The sequence below is a fragment of the Panulirus ornatus genome, chromosome 11 (assembly GCF_036320965.1).
Source record: "Panulirus ornatus isolate Po-2019 chromosome 11, ASM3632096v1, whole genome shotgun sequence".
Taxonomy (NCBI): domain Eukaryota; kingdom Metazoa; phylum Arthropoda; class Malacostraca; order Decapoda; family Palinuridae; genus Panulirus; species Panulirus ornatus.
The window spans coordinates 35,414,403-35,434,377 of NC_092234.1; the positions used below are offsets into that span (position 1 = coordinate 35,414,403).

At 43.0% G+C, this 19,975-nt stretch overlaps 1 protein-coding gene across 3 annotated transcripts in view; it reads right to left on the reverse strand.

Annotated features, from left to right (window-relative positions):
• LOC139751400 (protein phosphatase 1 regulatory subunit 21) overlaps window positions 1-19,975 on the reverse strand; it is a 321,946-nt gene that overhangs the window by 31,549 nt on the left and 270,422 nt on the right. For all 3 annotated transcript variants that reach the window (XM_071666786.1, XM_071666784.1, XM_071666785.1), the window contains exon 16: window positions 15,503-15,624. In XM_071666786.1, coding sequence (XP_071522887.1) covers window positions 15,503-15,624 — 122 coding nt within the window. The remainder of the gene's footprint in view (window positions 1-15,502; window positions 15,625-19,975) is intronic.

A 19,975-nucleotide genomic window follows, 5' to 3' on the forward strand; every position in this document is an offset into this window, starting at 1 on the left:
ACTCAGTCTCTCCTGGTACTTCCTCACACAAGTCTCCTTCCCAAGCTCACTAACTCTCACCACCCTCTTCACCCCAACATTCACTCTTCTTTTCTGAAAACCCATACAAATCTTCACCTTAGCCTCCACAAGATAATGATCAGACATCCCTCCAGTTGCACCTCTCAGCACATTAACATCCAAAAGTCTCTCTTTCGCGCGCCTGTCAATTAACACGTAATCCAATAACGCTCTCTGGCCATCTCTCCTACTTACATACGTATACTTATGTATATCTCTCTTTTCAAACCAGGTATTCCCAATCACCAGTCCTTTTTCAGCACATAAATCTACAAGCTCTTCACCATTTCCATTTACAACACTGAACACCCCATGTAAACCAATTATATATATATATATATATATATATATATATATATATATATATATATATATATATATATATATATATATATATATTTTTTTTTGCTTTGCCGCTGTCTCCCGCGTTTGTGAGGTAGCGCAAGGAAACAGACGAAAGAAATGGCCCAACCCACCCCCATACATATGTATATACATACATCCACACACGCAAATATACATACCTATACAGCTTTCCATGGTTTACCCCAGACGCTTCACATGCCCAGATTCAATCCACTGACAGCACGTCAACCACGGTATACCACATCGATCCAATTCACTCTATTCCTTGCCCTCCTTTCACCCTCCTGCATGTTCAGGCCCCGATCACACAAAATCTTTTTCACTCCATCTTTCCACCTCCAATTTGGTCTCCCACTTCTCCTCGTTCCCTCCACCTCCGACACATGTATCCTCTTGGTCAATGTTTCCTCACTCATTCTCTCCATGTGCCCAAACCATTTCAAAACACCCTCTTCTGCTCTCTCAACCACGCTCTTTTTATTTCCACACATATCTCTTACCCTTACGTTACTTACTCGATCAAACCACCTCACACCACACATTGTCCTCAAACATCTCATTTCCATCGCATCCATCCTCCTGCGCACAACTCTATCCATAGCCCACGCCTCGCAACCATACAACATTGTTGGAACCACTATTCCTTCAAACATACCCATTTTTGCTTTCCGAGATAATGTTCTCGACTTCCACACATTCTTCAAGGCTCCCAGGATTTTCGCCCCCTCCCCCACCCTATGATCCACTTCCGCTTCCATGGTTCTATCCGCTGCCAGATCCACTCCCAGATATCTAAAACACTTTACTTCCTCCAGTTTTTCTCCATTCAAACTTACCTCCCAATATATATATATATATAAATATATATATATATATATATATATTTTTTTTTTAATACTTTGTCGCTGTCTCCTGCGTTTGCGAGGTAGCGCAAGGAAACAGACGAAAGAAATGGCCCAACCCCCCCCCATACACATGTATATACATACGTCCACACACGCAAATATACATACCTACACAGCTTTCCATGGTTTACCCCAGACGCTTCACATGCCTTGATTCAATCCACTGACAGCACGTCAACCCCGGTATACCACATCGATCCAATTCACTCTATTCCTTGCCCTCCTTTCACCCTCCTGCATGTTCAGGCCCCGATCACACAACATCTTTTTCACTCCATCTTTCCACCTCCAATTTGGTCTCCCTCTTCTCCTCGTTCCCTCCACCTCCGACACATATATCCTCTTGGTCAATCTTTCCTCACTCATCCTCTCCATGTGCCCAAACCACTTCAAAACACCCTCTTCTGCTCTCTCAACCACGCTCTTTTTATTTCCACACATCTCTCTTACCCTTACGTTACTCACTCGATCAAACCACCTCACACCACACATTGTCCTCAAACATCTCATTTCCAGCACATCCATCCTCCTGCGCACAACTCTATCCATAGCCCACGCCTCGCAACCATACAACATTGTTGGAACCACTATTCCTTCAAACATACCCATTTTTGCTTTCCGAGATAATGTTCTCGACTTCCACACATTCTTCAAGGCCCCCAGAATTTTCGCCCCCTCCCCCACCCTATGATCCACTTCCGCTTCCATGGTTCCATCCGCTGACAGATCCACTCCCAGATATCTAAAACACTTCACTTCCTCCAGTTTTTCTCCATTCAAACTCACCTCCCAATTGACTTGACCCTCAACCCTACTGTACCTAATAACCTTGCTCTTATTCACATTTACTCTTAACTTTCTTCTTCCACACACTTTACCAAACTCAGTCACCAGCTTCTGCAGTTTCTCACATGAATCAGCCACCAGCGCTGTATCATCAGCGAACAACAACTGACTCACTTCCCAAGCTCTCTCATCCCCAACAGACTTCATACTTGCCCCTCTTTCGAAAACTCTTGCATTTACCTCCCTAACAACCCCATCCATAAACAAATTAAACAACCATAGAGACATCACACACCCCTGCCGCAAACCTACATTCACTGAGAACCAATCACTTTCCTCTCTTCCTGCACGTACAACATGCCTTACATCCTCGATAAAAACTTTTCACTGCTTCTAACAACTTTCCTCCCACACCATATATTCTTAATACCTTCCACAGAGCATCTCTATCAACTCTATCATATGCCTTCTCCAGATCCATAAATGCTACATACAAATCCATTTGCTTTTCTAAGTATTTCTCACATACATTCTTCAAAGCAAACACCTGATCCACACATCCTCTACCACTTCTGAAACCACACTGCTCTTCCCCAATCTGATGCTCTGTACATGCCTTCACCCTCTCAATCAATACCCTCCCATATAATTTACCAGGAATACTCAACAAACTTATACCTCTGTAATTTGAGCACTCACTCTTATCCCCTTTGCCTTTGTACAATATATATATAATATATATATATATATATATATATATATATATATATATATATATATATATATTTTTTTTTTTTTTTGCTTTGCCGCTGTCTCCCGCGTTTGCGAGGTAGCGCAAGGAAACAGATGAAAGAAATGGCCCAACCCACCCCCATACACATTTATATACATACACGTCCACACATGCAAATATACATACCTACACAGCTTTCCATGGTTTACCCCAGACGCTTCGCATGCCCTGATTCAATCCACTGACAGCACGTCAACCCCGGTATACCACATCGATCCAATTCACTCTATTCCCTGCCCTACTTTCACCCTCCTGCATGTTCAGGCCCCGATCACACAAAATCTTTTTCACTTCATCTTTCCACCTCCAATTTGGTCTCCCACTTCTCCTCGTTCCCTCCCCCTCCGACACACACATCCTCATGGTCAATCTTTCCTCACTCATTCTCTACATGTGCCCAAACCATTTCAAAACACCCTCTTCTGCTGTCTCAACCATGCTCTTTTTATTTCCACACACCTCTCTTACCCTTACGTTACTTACTCGTGGAAATAAAAAGAGCGTGGTTGAAAGAGCAGAAGAGGGTGTTTTGAAATGGTTTGGGCACATGGAGAGAATGAGTGAGGAAAGGTTGACCAAGAGGGTATATGTGTTGGAGGTGGAGGGAACGACGAGAAGTGGGAGACCAAATTGGAGGTGGAAAGATGGAGTGAAAAAGATTTTGTGTGATTGGGGCCTGAATATGCAGGAGGGTGAAAGGAGGGCAAGAAATAGAGTGAATTGGAACGATGTGGTATACCGGGGTTGACGTGCTGTCAGTGGATTGAATCAGGGCATGCGAAGCGTCTGGGGTAGACCATGGAAAGCTGTGTAGGTATGTATATTTTGCGTGTGTGGACGTATGTATATACATGTGTATGGGGGTGGGTTGGGCCATTTCTACGTCTGTTTCCTTGCACTACCTCGCAAATGCGGGAGATAGCGACAAAAAAAAAAAAAAAATATTTTTTTTTTTTTATACTTTGTCGCTGTCTCCCGCGTTTGCGAGGTAGCGCAAGGAAACAGACGAAAATATATATATATATATATATATATATATATATATATTATCCTTGGGGATGGGGGATTAAGAATACTTCCCACGTATTCCCTGCATGTTGTAGAAGGTGACTAAAAGGGGAGGGAGCGGGGGGCTGAAAATCCTCCCCTCTCGTTTTTTTTTAATTTTCCAAAAGAAGGAACAGAGGGGGCCAGGTGAGGATATTCCAAAAAAGGCCCAGTCCTCTGTTCTTAACGCCACCTCGCCAACGCAGGAAATGGCGAATAGTTTAAAAGAAAAGAAAGAAAAGATATGGATAGAGTTTTGCGCGGGAGGATGGATGTGCTGGAAGTGAGATGTTTGAGGACAATGTGTGGTGTGGGGTGGTTTGATCGAGTGAGTAACGTAGGGGTAAGAGAGATGTGTGGAAGTAAAGGGAGCGTGGTTGAGAGAGCAGAAGAGGGTGTTTTGAGGTGGTTTGGGCACATGGAGAGGATGAGTGGGGGGAGATTGACCTGGGAGGATATATGTGTCGGAGGTGGAGGGAACGGGGAGAAGAGGGAGACCGAGTTGGAGGTGGAAGGGTGGAGTGGGGGAGATTTTGTGTGATCGGGGCCTGAACATGCAGGAGGGTGAAAGGAGGGCAGGGAACGGAGTGAATTGGAGCGATGTGGTATGCCGGGGCTGACGTGCTGTCGGTGGATTGAATCAGGGCGTGTGAGGCGTCTGGGGTAAACTATGGAAAGCTGTGTAGGTATGTATATTTGCGTGTGTGGACGTATTTATATACATGTGTATGGGGGGGTTGGGCCATTTCTTTCGTCTGTTTCCTTGCGCTACCTCGCAAACGCGGGAGACGGCGACAAAGTATAAAAAAAAAAAAAAATATATATATATATATATATATATACGTTGGTATGTATAGGTATGTATATGCGAGTGTGTGGATGTGTATGTACATACATGTGTATGTGGGTGCATTGGGCCATTCTTTCGTCTGTTTCTTTGCGCTACCTCACTAATGTGGGAGAGCGACAGATTATAATAAAAAAAATATTTTTTTCATACTATTTGCCATTTCCCAGCATTAGCAAGGTAGCGCTAAGAAGAGAGGACTGAGCTTTTGAGGGAATATTCTCACTTGGCCCCCTTTTCTGCTCCCTTTTGGAAAAAAAAAAAAAAAAGAGAGAGAGGGAAGGGTTTCCAGCCCCCGACTCCCTCCCGTTTTAGTTGCCTTGTACAACACGCAGGGAAAATGTGTGTGTCTGTGTGTTTATATGAGTGGATGAGCTTGGGTAGTGAGTCAGTCGTTGTTCGCTGATGATACAGCAGTGGTGGCTGATTCGAGTGAGAAAGTGCAGAAGCTGGTGACTGAGTTTGAGAAAGTGTTAAAGAAGAAAGATGAGAGTAAACGTAAAAAGAGCAAGGATATTAGGTTTAGTAGGGTGGAGGGACAAGTTAATTGGGAGGTAAGTTTGAATGGAGAAAAACTGGAGGAAGTGAAGTGTTTTCGATATCTGGGAGTGGATTTAGCAGTGGATGGAACCATGGAAGCGGAAGTGAGTCACAGGGTGGGGGAGGGGGCAAAGGTTCTGGGAGTGTTGAAGAATGTGTGGAAGGCAAGAATGCTATCTCAGAGAGCTAAAATGGGTATGTTTGAAGGAATGGTCGTTCCAACAATGTTATTTGGGTGCGAGGCATGGGCTATAGATAGGGTTGTGCAAAGGAGGGTGGATGTGTTGGAAATGAAATGTTTAAGGACAATACGTGGAGCGATGTGGTTTGATCGAGGAAGTAATGAAAGGGTAATAAGGATGTGTGGTAATAAAAAGAGTGTGGTTGAGAGAACAGAAGAGGGTGTATTGAAATGGTTTGGTCACATGGAGAGAATGAGAGGAAAGACTGACAAAGAGGATATATGTCTCAGAGGTGAACTGAACGAGGAGAGGTGGGAGACCAAATTGGAGATGGAAGGATGAAGTGAAAAAGATTTTGAGCCACTGGGGCCTGAACAGACAGGAGGGTGAAAGGCGTGCAAGGAACAGAGTGAATTGGAACGATGTGGTATACCAGGGTGGACATGCTGTCAATGGATTGAACCAGGGCATGTGAAGCATCAGGGGTAAAACATGTTAAGTTTTTGTGGAGCATGGATGTGGAAAGGGAGCTGTAGCTTCGGTGCATTACACGACAGCTAAAGACTGAGTGTGAATGAATGTGGCCTTTGTTGTCTTTTCCTAGCGCTACCTCTTGCATATGTGGGGAAGGAGGGGTGCCATTTCATGTGTGGCGGGATGGCGATAGGAATCGATGAAGGCAGCAAGTAAGAATATGAACATGTGTTATATGTACATATCTGTGTTTGTTATTTATATATTTATTTTGCTTTGTCACTGTCTCCTGCGTTTGCGAGGTAGCACAAGGAAACAGACGAAAGAAATGGCCCAACCCACCCACATACACACGTATATACATACACATCCACAAACGCAAATATACATACCCATACATCTCAATGCACACATATATATACACACACAGACACATACATATATACACATGCACACAATTCACACTGTCTGCCTTTATTCATTCCCATCGCCACCTTGCCACACATGGAATAACATCCCCCTCCCCCCTCATGTGTGCGAGGTAGCGCTAGGAAAAGACAACAAAGGCCACATTCGTTCACACTCAGTCTCTAGCTGTCATGCAATAATGCCCGAAACCACAGCTCACTTTTCACATCCAGGCCCCACACAACTTTCCACGGTTTACCCCAGACGCTTCACATGCCCTGATTCAATCCATTGACAGCACGTCGACCCCGGTATACCACATTGATGCAATTCCCTCTATTCCTTGCCCGCCTTTCACCCTCCTGCATGTTCAGGCCCCGATCACTCAAAATCTTTTTCACTCCATCTTTCCACCTCCAATTTGGTCTCCCACTTCTCCTCATTCCCTCCACCTCCGACACATATATCCTCTTAGTCAATCTTTCCTCACTCATTCTCTCCATGTGCCCAAACCATTTCAAAACACCCTCTTCTGCTCTCTCAACCATGCTCTTTTTATTTCCACACATCTCTCTCACCCTTACATTACTTACTCGATCAAACCACCTCACACCACATATTGTCCTCAAACATCTCATTTCCAGCACATCCACCCTCCTGTGCACTACTCTATCCATAGCCCACGCCTCGCAACCATACAACATTGTTGGAACCACTATTCCTTCAAACACAGCCAATTTTGCTTTTGGAGATAATGTTCTCGACTTCCACACATTCTTCAAGGCTCCCAGGATTTTCGCCCCCTCCCCCACCCTGTGATTCACTTCTGCTTCCATGGTTCCATCCGCTGCCAGATCCACTCCCAGATATCTAAAACACTTTACTTCCTCCAGTTTTTCTCCATTCAAACTTACCTCCAAATTGACTTGACCCTCAACCCTACTGTACCTAATAACCTTGCTCTTATTCACATTTACTCTCAACTTTCTTCTTTCACACACTTTACCAAACTCAGTCACCAGCTTCTGTGTATGTATATGTATGTATACATTGAAATGTACAGGTATGTAAATGTGTGTGTGTGGGCATTCATGTTTATACCTGTATGTGGGTCTGTTTCCTTGTGCTACCTTGCTAACACGGGAGACAGCAACTAAGCATGATATATATATAAAAAAAAAAAAAAAATTTGATTGGATGGGCCATTCTTCATTTGTTTCCTGATGTTACCTCGCTGATGCAGAAAACAGTGATTATGTATAATAAATCTTTGTTTTTCATACTATCTGCCATTTCCCACATCAGCGAGGTAGCACCAAGAACAGAGGACTGAGCCTTTGAGGGAATATCTCACCTGGCCCCCTTCTCTGTTCCATCTTTTGGAAAATTATAAATGAGAGGGGAGGATTTCCAGCCCCCACTCTCTCCCTTTTTATTCGCCTTCTACAACACACACAGAATACATGGGAAGTATTCTTTCTCCCCTATTCCCAGGGATAATTTTTTTTTTTTTTTTTTTTTTTTTTATACTTTGTCGCTGTCTCCCGCGTTTGCGAGGTAGCGCAAGGAAACAGACGAAAGAAATGGCCCCCCCCCCATACACATGTACATACACACGTCCACACACGCAAATATACATACCTACACAGCTTTCCATGGTTTACCCCAGACGCTTCACATGCCTTGATTCAATCCACTGACAGCACGTCAACCCCTGTATACCACATGCCTCCAATTCACTCTATTCCTTGCCCTCCTTTCACCCTCCTGCATGTTCAGGCCCCGATCACACAAAATCTTTTTCACTCCATCTTTCCACCTCCAATTTGGTCTCCCTCTTCTCCTCGTTCCCTCCACCTCCGACACATATATCCTCTTGGTCAATCTCTCCTCACTCATTCTCTCCATGTGCCCAAACCACTTCAAAACACCCTCTTCTGCTCTCTCAACCACGCTCTTTTTTATTTCCACACATCTCTCTTACCCTTACGTTACTTACTCGATCAAACCACCTCACACCACACATTGTCCTCAAACATCTCATTTCCAGCACATCCATCCTCCTGCGCACATCTCTATCCATAGCCCACGCCTCGCAACCATACAACATTGTTGGAACCACTATTCCCTCAAACATACCCATTTTTGCTTTCCGAGATAATGTTCTCGACTTCCACACATTTTTCAAGGCTCCCAAAATTTTCGCCCCCTCCCCCACCCTATGATCCACTTCCGCTTCCATGGTTCCATCCGCTGACAGATCCACTCCCAGATATCTAAAACACTTCACTTCCTCCAGTTTTTCTCCATTCAAACTCACCTCCCACTTGACTTGACCCTCACCCCTACTGTACCTAATAACCTTGCTCTTATTCACATTTACTCTCAACTTTCTTCTTCCACACACTTTACCAAACTCAGTCACCAGCTTCTGCAGTTTCTCACATGAATCAGCCACCAGCGCTGTATCATCAGCGAACAACAACTGACTCACTTCCCAAGCTCTCTCATCCCCAACAGACTTCATACTTGCCCCTCTTTCCAGGACTCTTGCATTTACCTCCCTTACAACCCCATCCATAAACAAATTAAACAACCATGGAGACATCACACACCCCTGCCGCAAACCTACATTCACTGAGAACCAATCACTTTCCTCTCTTCCTACACGTACACATGCCTTACATCCTCGATAAAAACTTTTCACTGCTTCTAACAACTTGCCTCCCACACCATATATTCTTAATACCTTCCACAGAGCATCTCTATCAACTCTATCATATGCCTTCTCCAGATCCATAAATGCTACATACAAATCCATTTGCTTTTCTAAGTATTTCTCACATACATTCTTCAAAGCAAACACCTGATCCACACATCCTCTACCACTTCTGAAACCGCACTGCTCTTCCCCAATCTGATGCTCTGTACCTGCCTTCACCCTCTCAATCAATACCCTCCCATATAATTTACCAGGGATACTCAACAAACTTATACCTCTGTAATTTGAGCACTCACTCTTATCCCCTTTGCCTTTGTACAATGGCACTATGCACGCATTCCGCCAATCCTCAGGCACCTCACCATGAGTCATACATACATTAAATAACCTTACCAACCAGTCAACAATACAGTCACCCCCTTTTTTAATAAATTCCACTGCAATACCATCCAAACCTGCTGCCTTGCCGGCTTTCATCTTCCGCAAAGCTTTTACTACCTCTTCTCTGTTTACCAAATCATTTTCCCTAACCCTCTCACTTTGCACACCACCTCGACCAAAACACCCTATATCTGCCACTCTATCATCAAACACATTCAACAAACCTTCAAAATACTCACTCCATCTCCTTCTCACATCACCACTACTTGTTATCACCTCCCCATTTGCGCCCTTCACTGAAGTTCCCATTTGCTCCCTTGTCTTACGCACTTTATTTACCTCCTTCCAGAACATCTTATTATTCTCCCTAAAATTTAATGATACTCTCTCACCCCAACTCTCATTTGCCCTTTTTTTCACCTCTTGCACCTTTCTCTTGACCTCCTATCTCTTTCTTTTATACATCTCCCACTCAATTTCATTTTTTCCCTATTTATATATGTATATTTATTATCCCTGGGCGCAAATGGGGAGGTGATAACAAGTAGCGGTGATGTGAGAAGGAGATGGAATGAGTATTTTGAAGGTTTGTTGAATGTGTCTGATGACAGAGTGGCAGATATAGGGTGTTTTGGTCGAGGTGGTGTGCAAAGTGAGAGGGTTAAGGAAAATGATTTGGTAACCAGAGAAGAGGTAGTGAAAGCTTTGCGGAAGATGAAAGCCGGCAAGGCAGCAGGTTTGGATGGTATTGCAGTGGAATTTATTAAAAAAGGGGGTGACTGTATTATTGACTGGTTGGTAAGGTTATTTAATGTATGTATGACTCATGGTGAGGTGCCTGAGGATTGGCGGAATGCGTGCATAGTGCCATTGTACAAAGGCAAAGGGGATAAGAGTGAGTGCTCAAATTACAGAGGTATAAGTTTGTTGAGTATTCCTGGTAAATTATATGGGAGGATATTGATTGAGAGGGTGAAGGCATGTACAGAGCATCAGATTGGGGAAGAGCAGTGTGGTTTCAGAAGTGGTAGAGGATGTGTGGATCAGGTGTTTGCTTTGAAGAATGTATGTGAGAAATACTTAGAAAAGCAAATGGATTTGTATGTAGCATTTATGGATATGGAGAAGGCATATGATAGAGTTGATAGAGATGCTCTGTGGAAGGTATTAAGAATATATGGTGTGGGAGGAAAGTTGTTAGAAGCAGTGAAAAGTTTTTATAAAGGATGTAAGGCATGTGTACGTGTAGGAAGAGAGGAAAGTGATTGGTTCTCAGTGAATGTAGGTTTGCGGCAGGGGTGTGTGATGTCTTCATGGTTGTTTAATTTGTTTATGGATGGGGTTGTTAGGGAGGTAAATGCAAGAGTTTTGGAAAGAGGGGCAAGTATGAAGTCTGTTGGGGATGAGAGAGCTTGGGAAGTGAGTCAGTTGTTGTTCGCTGATGATACAGCGCTGGTGGCTGATTCATGTGAGAAACTGCAGAAGCTGGTGACTGAGTTTGGTAAAGTGTGTGGAAGAAGAAAGTTAAGAGTAAATGTGAATAAGAGCAAGGTTATTAGGTACAGCAGGGTTGAGGGTCAAGTCAATTGGGAGGTGAGTTTGAATGGAGAAAAACTGGAGGAAGTGAAGTGTTTTAGATATCTGGGAGTGGATCTGGCAGCGGATGGAACCATGGAAGCGGAAGTGGATCATAGGGTGGGGGAGGGGGCGAACATTCTGGGGGCCTTGAAGAATGTGTGGAAGTCGAGAACATTATCTCGGAAAGCAAAAATGGGTATGTTTGAAGGAATAGTGGTTCCAACAATGTTGTATGGTTGCGAGGCGTGGGCTATGGATAGAGTTGTGCGCAGGAGGATGGATGTGCTGGAAATGTTTGAGGACAATGTGTGGTGTGAGGTGGTTTGATCGAGTGAGTAACGTAAGGGTAAGAGAGATGTGTGGAAATAAAAAGAGCGTGGTTGAGAGAGCAGAAGAGGGTGTTTTGAAGTGGTTTGGGCACATGGAGAGAATGAGTGAGGAAAGATTGACCAAGAGGATATATGCGTCGGAGGTGGAGGGAACGAGGAGAAGAGGGAGACCAAATTGGAGGTGGAAAGATGGAGTGAAAAAGATTTTGTGTGATCGGGGCCTGAACATGCAGGAGGGTGAAAGGAGGGCAAGGAATAGAGTGAATTGGAGCGATGTGGTATACCGGGGTTGACGTGCTGTCAGTGGATTGAATCAAGGCATGTGAAGCGTCTGGGGTAAACCATGGAAAGCTGTGTAGGTATGTATATTTGCGTGTGTGGACGTATGTATATACATATGTATGGGGGGGGGTTGGGCCATTTCTTTCGTCTGTTTCCTTGCGCTACCTCGCAAACGCGGGAGACAGCGACAAAGTATAATAATAAAAAAATAATAATATAAATAGGTACAGTAGGGTCTGACTAAGTCAATTGGGAGGTATGTTTGAATGGAGAAAAACTGGAGGAAGTAAAGTGTTTTAGATATCTGGGAGTGGATCTGGCAGCAGATGGAACCATGGAAGCGGAAGTGAATCATAGGGTGGGGGAGGGGGCGAAAATTCTGGGAGCGTTGAAGAATGTTTGGAAGTCGAGAACATTATCTCAGAAAACAAAAATGGGTATGTTTGAAGGAATAGTGGTTCCAACAATGTTGTATGGTTGCGAGGCGTGGCCTATGGATAGAGTTGTGCGCAGGAGGGTGGATGTGCTGGAAATGAGATGTTTGAGGACAATATGTGGTGTGAGGTGGTTTGATCGAGTAAGTAATGTAAGGGTGAGAGAGATGTGTGGAAATAAAGAGTGTGGTTGAGAGAGCATAAGAGGGTGTTTTGAAATGGTTTGGTCACATGGAGAGAATGAGTGGGGAAAGATTGACCAAGAGGATATATGTGTCAGAGGTGGAGGGAACGAGGAGAAGTGGGAGACCAAATTGGAGGTGGAAAGATGGAGTGAAAAAGATTTTGAGTGATCGGGGCCTGAACATGCAGGAGGGTGAAAGGCGTGCAAGGAATAGAGTGAATTGGAACGATGTGGTATACAGGGGTCGACGTGCTGTCAGTGGATTGAACCAGGGCATGTGAAGCGTCTGGGGTAAACCATGCAAAGTGTGTGGGGCCTGAATGTGGAAAGGGAGCTGTGGTTTCGGTGCATTATTACATGCCAGCTAGAGACTGAGTGTGAACGAATGGGGCCTTTGGTGTCTTTCCTAGCGCTACCTCGCACACAAGAGGGGGGAGGGAGTTGTTATTCCATGTGTGGCGGGGTGGCGATGGGAACAAATAAAGGCAGACAGTATGAATTATGTACATGTGTATATATGTATATGTCCGTGTGTGTATATATATGTGTACATTGAGATGTATAAGTATGTATATTTGCGTGTGTGGACGTGTATGTATATACATGTGTATGTGGGCGGGTTGGGCCATTCTTTCGTCTGTTTCCTTGCACTACCTCGCTAACGCGGGAGACAGCGACAAAGCAAAATAAATAAATAAATAATATAAATATAGCCTTCCATGTGCAGCTACTTCCTCATACATCTGCAAGGCACAAAATACATGAATATGGGACCCATATTGGATGCAACAACAAAATCATGAAAAAGCTTTCTTCCTTTTGTACCCTAGCATAAGAACGGTAGGCTTATCAGAACATAGTACTTATAGGAATACTGATTTATTTCCCAATCCCACAAAAATAACTTGGGGATGTGACGTGATCTTGTCCTATGCATCTATCTAAAATGAGATCCTAACATCATGCACTAAGAACTGATCTTGTCCTATGCCTCCATCTAAAATGAGATCCTAACATCATGCACTATCATGTATTAGTAGCACCAATGCTCATCATCTCTGGCACTGTGAATAGGAGGAAAGAAAAAGAGGAAGGTGGGAGGCTCAATGTTGCTAGACCAGCTAATACTATGTATCATGGATATACCAGCTGAGGTAAAGGGACTTTTCAGTAAAAATGATGACTATATATAAACACATCATTTATATCTCACAACAATGACTCAGAAACAAAACGAAACTGGCTATCAAGAACCATACATTACATCAGGAGTGCTGCTTTGTGTATCGTGGGTTTTCCGATGGAAAGTTATTGAAAGATGGTATATGGGTCTGGGCCTCACCAACTGACCAGGACCAGCTGTCACATCAAAAGAAACCACCAGCTGAATTCCACAAGACCTTCCCAAGTTGTTTTAACAAATCCAAGAGCAACACACTCCATAAAATATAGCCCCTTCCAGAAGGATGTCTGACACAGACAAGAATATTGGAATAAATCTGAAGGGCTTGGAGATCCAGAGAATCATGAAGCAGCGAGCCCAATTCAGCCTTATAGCCTGTGGGACAATAACATCACCACTAGGAGTGACTGGTTGCTGCAGAGGAGCACTCCTTGAGTGACCTTTAGCCACTACCAATGTTTGGATGATCAGCAAAGAAAAAAGGGAATTAACCTCAATAGAAGGTGGGGTTAGAGGCCTTTAACCCTGGATATCATAGAGATTCATATCTTGCATAACAAACCAAAGCTGGGGAGAAAATAATATATAATGAACAGAAAGAATACAGTGCTGAACTACCAACATGATTCCCAGCCTGAAAACCAAATCCTAAGAGATTACTAAACAACCTTAACTCATTTACTTCCAAATGAGATGATTATGAAGAAATTGAAAAAATATTCAAAATTATCAGAGGTTTTGAAGATCTTGATCTAAGCAGCATTAACAAATACAATCCCATAAATACATTTAAAAGTAGACATGAATACCTCGCTTTAATTCCTATCTATCAATATCTCCAACATCCATTCCTTTTGGGAACTCCCTAAAAGGGGCAGCCACAGCAAAAAAAACTCTCCATAACAGTTGAAGTCCACTGCTGCTTCTTAGTCTTTAGTGCCACACCCTTAACAGGCCAATGGCAGAGGGCAACTCTAGTGCAGTATTCACATAGGCTCCCACCTAATGTTCCAAATAACTACTCATACCTACTGTGTCTATCTAATATTCCTACCTTATGTTCCAACTTACTACTTTACCTACTGCTCTCAGCTAGCGCTCCTACCTACTACTTCTATCAAATGTTTCCACTTAATGCTCCTGTTTAACATTCCTACTTACTATTTCTAACTATTGCTTCTACCATTTTGCCAAAAGGCATGGCTAATGCACATTGTTCACCACAAGAAAATCTAGAGTTATGAAGAATGAGTTAAAAGTGTGACAAGGAGGGATTGTATGTTTGTGGACAGAATACCAGCAGTCCACACGTCAGTGAAGTTGAAAGAAAAGACAGCTACCTGGATCACAGGAAGGCAACTTGACAACCTCTGAAGTGCTGGCTCACGACACAATTGTCACTAACCCTTGCAAAACCTAGGAAGGTAAAACTGGTAACATACCTCCCCGATTGGTGGCTGCCAACCAACTACTACTGACAGCCTTAAGTCAATAAATGATAATGTCTACACATTCAAAATTAAAGTATCCAGCCATTTCTGTTTAAGCCTTCACACTGAACTCTATATCTATAATTTCTTTTTCACATTTAGCCTTGAAAGGTCTCAGTGGTCTGTTGCTTTCCACATTTCTATATATTTGTATTCTCCATACAAATCTACACAAAATCTTCAAGGAACTGAACTATACCTGAAGAAAAAGGTAGAGTGCAAAATAATAAAGTGTTGTGTTCAACCAACCTCATCTACTCATGGCATATGGTTTCTGGCAAGCATTTCAGTAAATGGCAGATCAACTCTCAGAGATATTACTTGGAATCTATATAATTTTACGATAACATAATTATGATATAAACAAGCAAATATGCATTCAAGCTAAAGTGATTTACAAGAAAAAACAATGCATCACAAACTATGAATGGCCTCATAAATACATGAAATAACTGTGTGGGAACTGGCTTTAGACAGAAGTACAACAAAATAGGATACATAATGAGCATACCGAGAAGTAGTTTGCAATGTTTCTTTGAACTGATTGGCGGTCTCCCGCAGTTTATCAACTTCCTGTTCACAGACGGCACGCTTCTCTTCACTCACTTTTAAGCATCTCATCAATGACTCGCACTGAAATCATAAAACATTATTTGAAAATTGCAAAACAACAAGATAATACTCAGACAAGAAAAATTAGAGCTGATCATTAATTCTTATAGAAATGAACAATCTTGAGCAAAATAAATACTCCCCTGTAAATGATATAACATCACAACAACCATTTAAAAATATGGAGTACACTAAAGGACCTCCATATGAACTGATTACAAACGCCTATATCTATTTATTTATTTATCTTGCTTTGTTGCTGTCTCCCGCGTTAGCGAGGTAGTGCAGGGAACAGACGAAAGAATAGCCCAGCCCACCCACATACACATGTATGTACATACACATGCACACACGCATATATACATACCTATACATCTCACCATATACAGATATATACACACACAGACATATACATATATACACATATACATAATTCATACAATATTATTATATCTATTCATTTTGCTTTGTCGCTGTCTCCTGCATGTGCGAGGTAGCACAGGGAAACAGACGAAAGAATGGCCCAACCCACCCACATACACATGTATATACATACATGTCCACACACGCAAATATACATACCTGTGCATCTCAACGTATACAAATATATACACACACAGACATATACATATATACACATGTACATAATTCATACTGTCTGCCTTTAATTCATTCCCATCGCCACCCCACCACACATGAAATAACAACCCCCGCCCCCCTCATGTGCGCGAGGTAGCGCTAGGAAAAGACAACAATAGCCACATTCGTTCACACTCACTCTCCAGCTGTCATGTAATAATACACCGAAACTACAGTTCCCTTTCCACATCCACGCCCCACAGAACCTTCTATGGTTTACTCCAGACGCTTCACATGCCCTGGTTCAATCCATTGATAGCACGTCGACCCCAGTATACAACATCGTTCCAATTCACTCTATTCCTTGCACGCCTTTCACCCTCCTGCATGTTTAGGCCCCGATCACTCAAAATCTTTTTCAATTCATCTTTCCACCTCCAATTTGGTCTCCCACTTTTCCTTGTTCCCTTCACCTTCATCTCTGACATATATATCCTCTTGGTCAATCTTTCCTCACTCATTCTCTCCATGTGCCCAAACCATTTCAAAACACCCTCTTTTGCCCTCTCAACCACACTCTTTTTATTACCACACATCTCTCTTACCCTTACATGACATACTCGATCAAACCACCTCACACCAAATATTGTCCTCAAACATCTCACTTCCAGCACATCCACCCTCATCCGCACAACTCTATCTATAGCCCACGCCTCGCAACCATACAACATTGTTGGAACCACTATTCCTTTAAACATACCCATTTTTGCTTTCTGAGATAATGTTCTCGACTTCCACACATTCTTCAACACTCCCAGAACTTTTGCCCCCTCCCCCACCCTATGATTCACTTCCGCTTCCATGGTTCCATCCGCTGCCAAATCCACTACAAGATATCTAAAACACTTCACTTCATCCAGTTTTTCTCTGTTCAAACTTACCTCCCAATTGACTTGTCCCTCAACTCTACTGTACCTAATAGCCTTGCTCTTATTCACATCTACTCTCACCTTTCTTCTTTCACACACTTTACCAAACTCAGTCACCAGCTTCTGCAGTTTCTCACACGAATTAGCCACCAGCGCTGTATCATCAGCGAACAACAACTGACTCGCTTCCCAAGATCTCTCATCCACAACAGACTGCATACTTGCCTCTCTTTCCAAAACTCTTGCATTCACCTCCCTAACAACCCCATCCATATACAAATCAAACAACCATGGAGACATCACACACCCCTGCCGCAAACCTACATTCACTGACAAGCAATCACTTTCCTCTCTTCCTGCACTTACACATGCCTTACATCCTGGATAAAAACTTTTCACTGCTTCTAACAACTTGCCTCCCACACCATATATTCTTAGTACCTTCCACAGAGCATCTCTTTCAACTCTATCACATGCCTTCTCCAGATCCATAAATGCTACATACAAATCCATTTGCTTTTCTAAGTATTTCTCACACACATACTTCAAAGCAAACACCTGATCCACACATCCTCTACCACTTCTGAAACCACACTGCTCTTCCCCAATCTGATGCTCTGTACATGCCTTCACCCTCTCAATCAATACCCTCCCATATAATTTACCAGAAATACTTAAAAAACTTATACCTCTGTAATTTGAGCACTCACTTTAATCCCCTTTGCCTTTGTACAATGGCACTATGCAAGCATTCCGCCAATCCTCAGGCACCTCACCGTGAGTCATACATACATTAACTAACCTTACCAACCAGTCAACAATACAGTCACCCCCTTTTTTAATAAATTCCACTTCAATACCATCCAAACCCGCTGCCTTGCCGGCTTTCATCTTCTGCAAAGCTTTTACTACCTCTTCTCTGCTTACCAAATCATTCTCCCTAACCCTCTCACTTTGCAAACCACCTTGACCAAAACACCTTATATCTGCCAATCTATCATCAAATACATTCAACAAACCTTCAAAATACTCACTCCACCTCTTCTCACATGACCACTACTTGTTATCATCTCCCCATTTGCCCCCATCACTGATATTTCCATTTGTTCCCTTGTCTTACGCACTTTATTTACCTCCTTCCAAAACATCTTTTTATTCTCCCTAAAATTTAATGATACTCTCTCACCCCAACTCTCATTTGCCCTCCTTTTCACCTCTTGCACCTTTCTCTTGACCTCCTGCCTCTTTCTTTTATACATCTCCAACTCATTTGAATTATTTCCCTGCAAAAATCGTCCAAATGCCTCTCTCTTCTCTTTCACTAATAATCTTACCTCTTCATCCCACCACTCACTACCCTTTCTAATCAACGCACCTCCCACGCTTCTCATGCCACAAGCATCTTTTGCGCACTCCATCACTGATTCCCTAAATACATCCCATTCCTCCCCCACTCCCCTTACTTCCATTGTTCTCACCTTTTTCCATTCTGTACTCAGTCTCTCCTGGTACTTCCTCACACAAGTCTCCTTCCCAAGCTCACTTACTCTTACCACTTTTTTCACCCCAACATTCTCTCTTCTTTTCTGAAAACCTCTACAAATCTTCACCTTTGCTCCACAAGATAATGATCAGACATCCCTCCATTTGCACCTCTCAGCACATTAACATCCAAGTCTCTCTTTCGCGTGCCTATCAATTAACACGTAATCCAATAACGCTCTCTGGCCATCTCTCCTACTTACATACGTATACTTATGTATATCTTTCTTTTTAAACCAGGCATTTCCAATCACCAGTCCTTTTTCAGCACATAAATCTACATGCTCATCCTCCTCGAAGGCTCAGATTGGGGTGTCTAAATGTGTGTGGATGTAACCAAGATGAGAAAAAAGGAGAGATAGGTAGTATGTTTGAGGAAAGGAACCTGGATGTTTTGGCTCTGAGTGAAACGAAGCTCAAGGGTAAAGGGGAAGAGTGGTTTGGGAATGTCTTGGGAGTAAAGTCAGGGGTTAGTGAGAGGACAAGAGCAAGGGAAGGAGTAGCACTACTCCTGAAACAGGAGTGGTGGGAGTATGTGATAAAGTGCAAGAAAGTAAAGTCTAGATTGATAAGGGTAAAACTGAAAGTGGATGGAGATAGATGGGTGACTATTGGTGCATATGCACCTGGGCATGAGAAGAAACATCATGAGAGGTAAGTGTTTTGGGAGCAGCTGAGTGAGTGTGTTAATAGTTTTGATGCACGAGACCGGGTTATAGTGATGGGTGATATGAATGCAAAGGCTAGTAATGTGGTACTTGAGGGAATAACTGGTGTATATGGGGTGTTCAGTGTTGTAAATGGAAATGGTGAAGAGCTTGTAGATTTATGTGCTGATAGAGGACTGGTGATTGGAAATACCTGGTATGAAAAGAGAGATATACATAAGTATACGTATGTAAGTAGAAGAGATGGCCAGAGAGCATTACTGGATTACGTGTTAATTCATAGGCAAGTGAAAGAGAAACTTTTGGATGTTAATGTGCTGAGAGGTGCAAATGGAGGGATGTCTGATCATTATCTTGTGGAGGCAAAGGTGAAGATTTGTCGAGGGTTTCAGAAAAAAGACTGAATGTTGGGGTGAAGAGAGTGGTGAGAGTAAGTGAGCTTGGGAAGGAGACTTGTGTGAGGAAGTACCAGGAGAGGCTGAGTAAAGAATGAAAAAAGGTGAGAACAAAGGATGTAAGGGGAGTGGGGAAGGAATGGGATGTATTTAGAGAAGCAGTGATGGCTTGTGCAAAAGATGCTTGTGGCATGAGAAGCGTGGGAGGTGGGCTGATTAGAAAGGGTAGTGAGTGGTGGGATGAAGTAAGATTATTAGT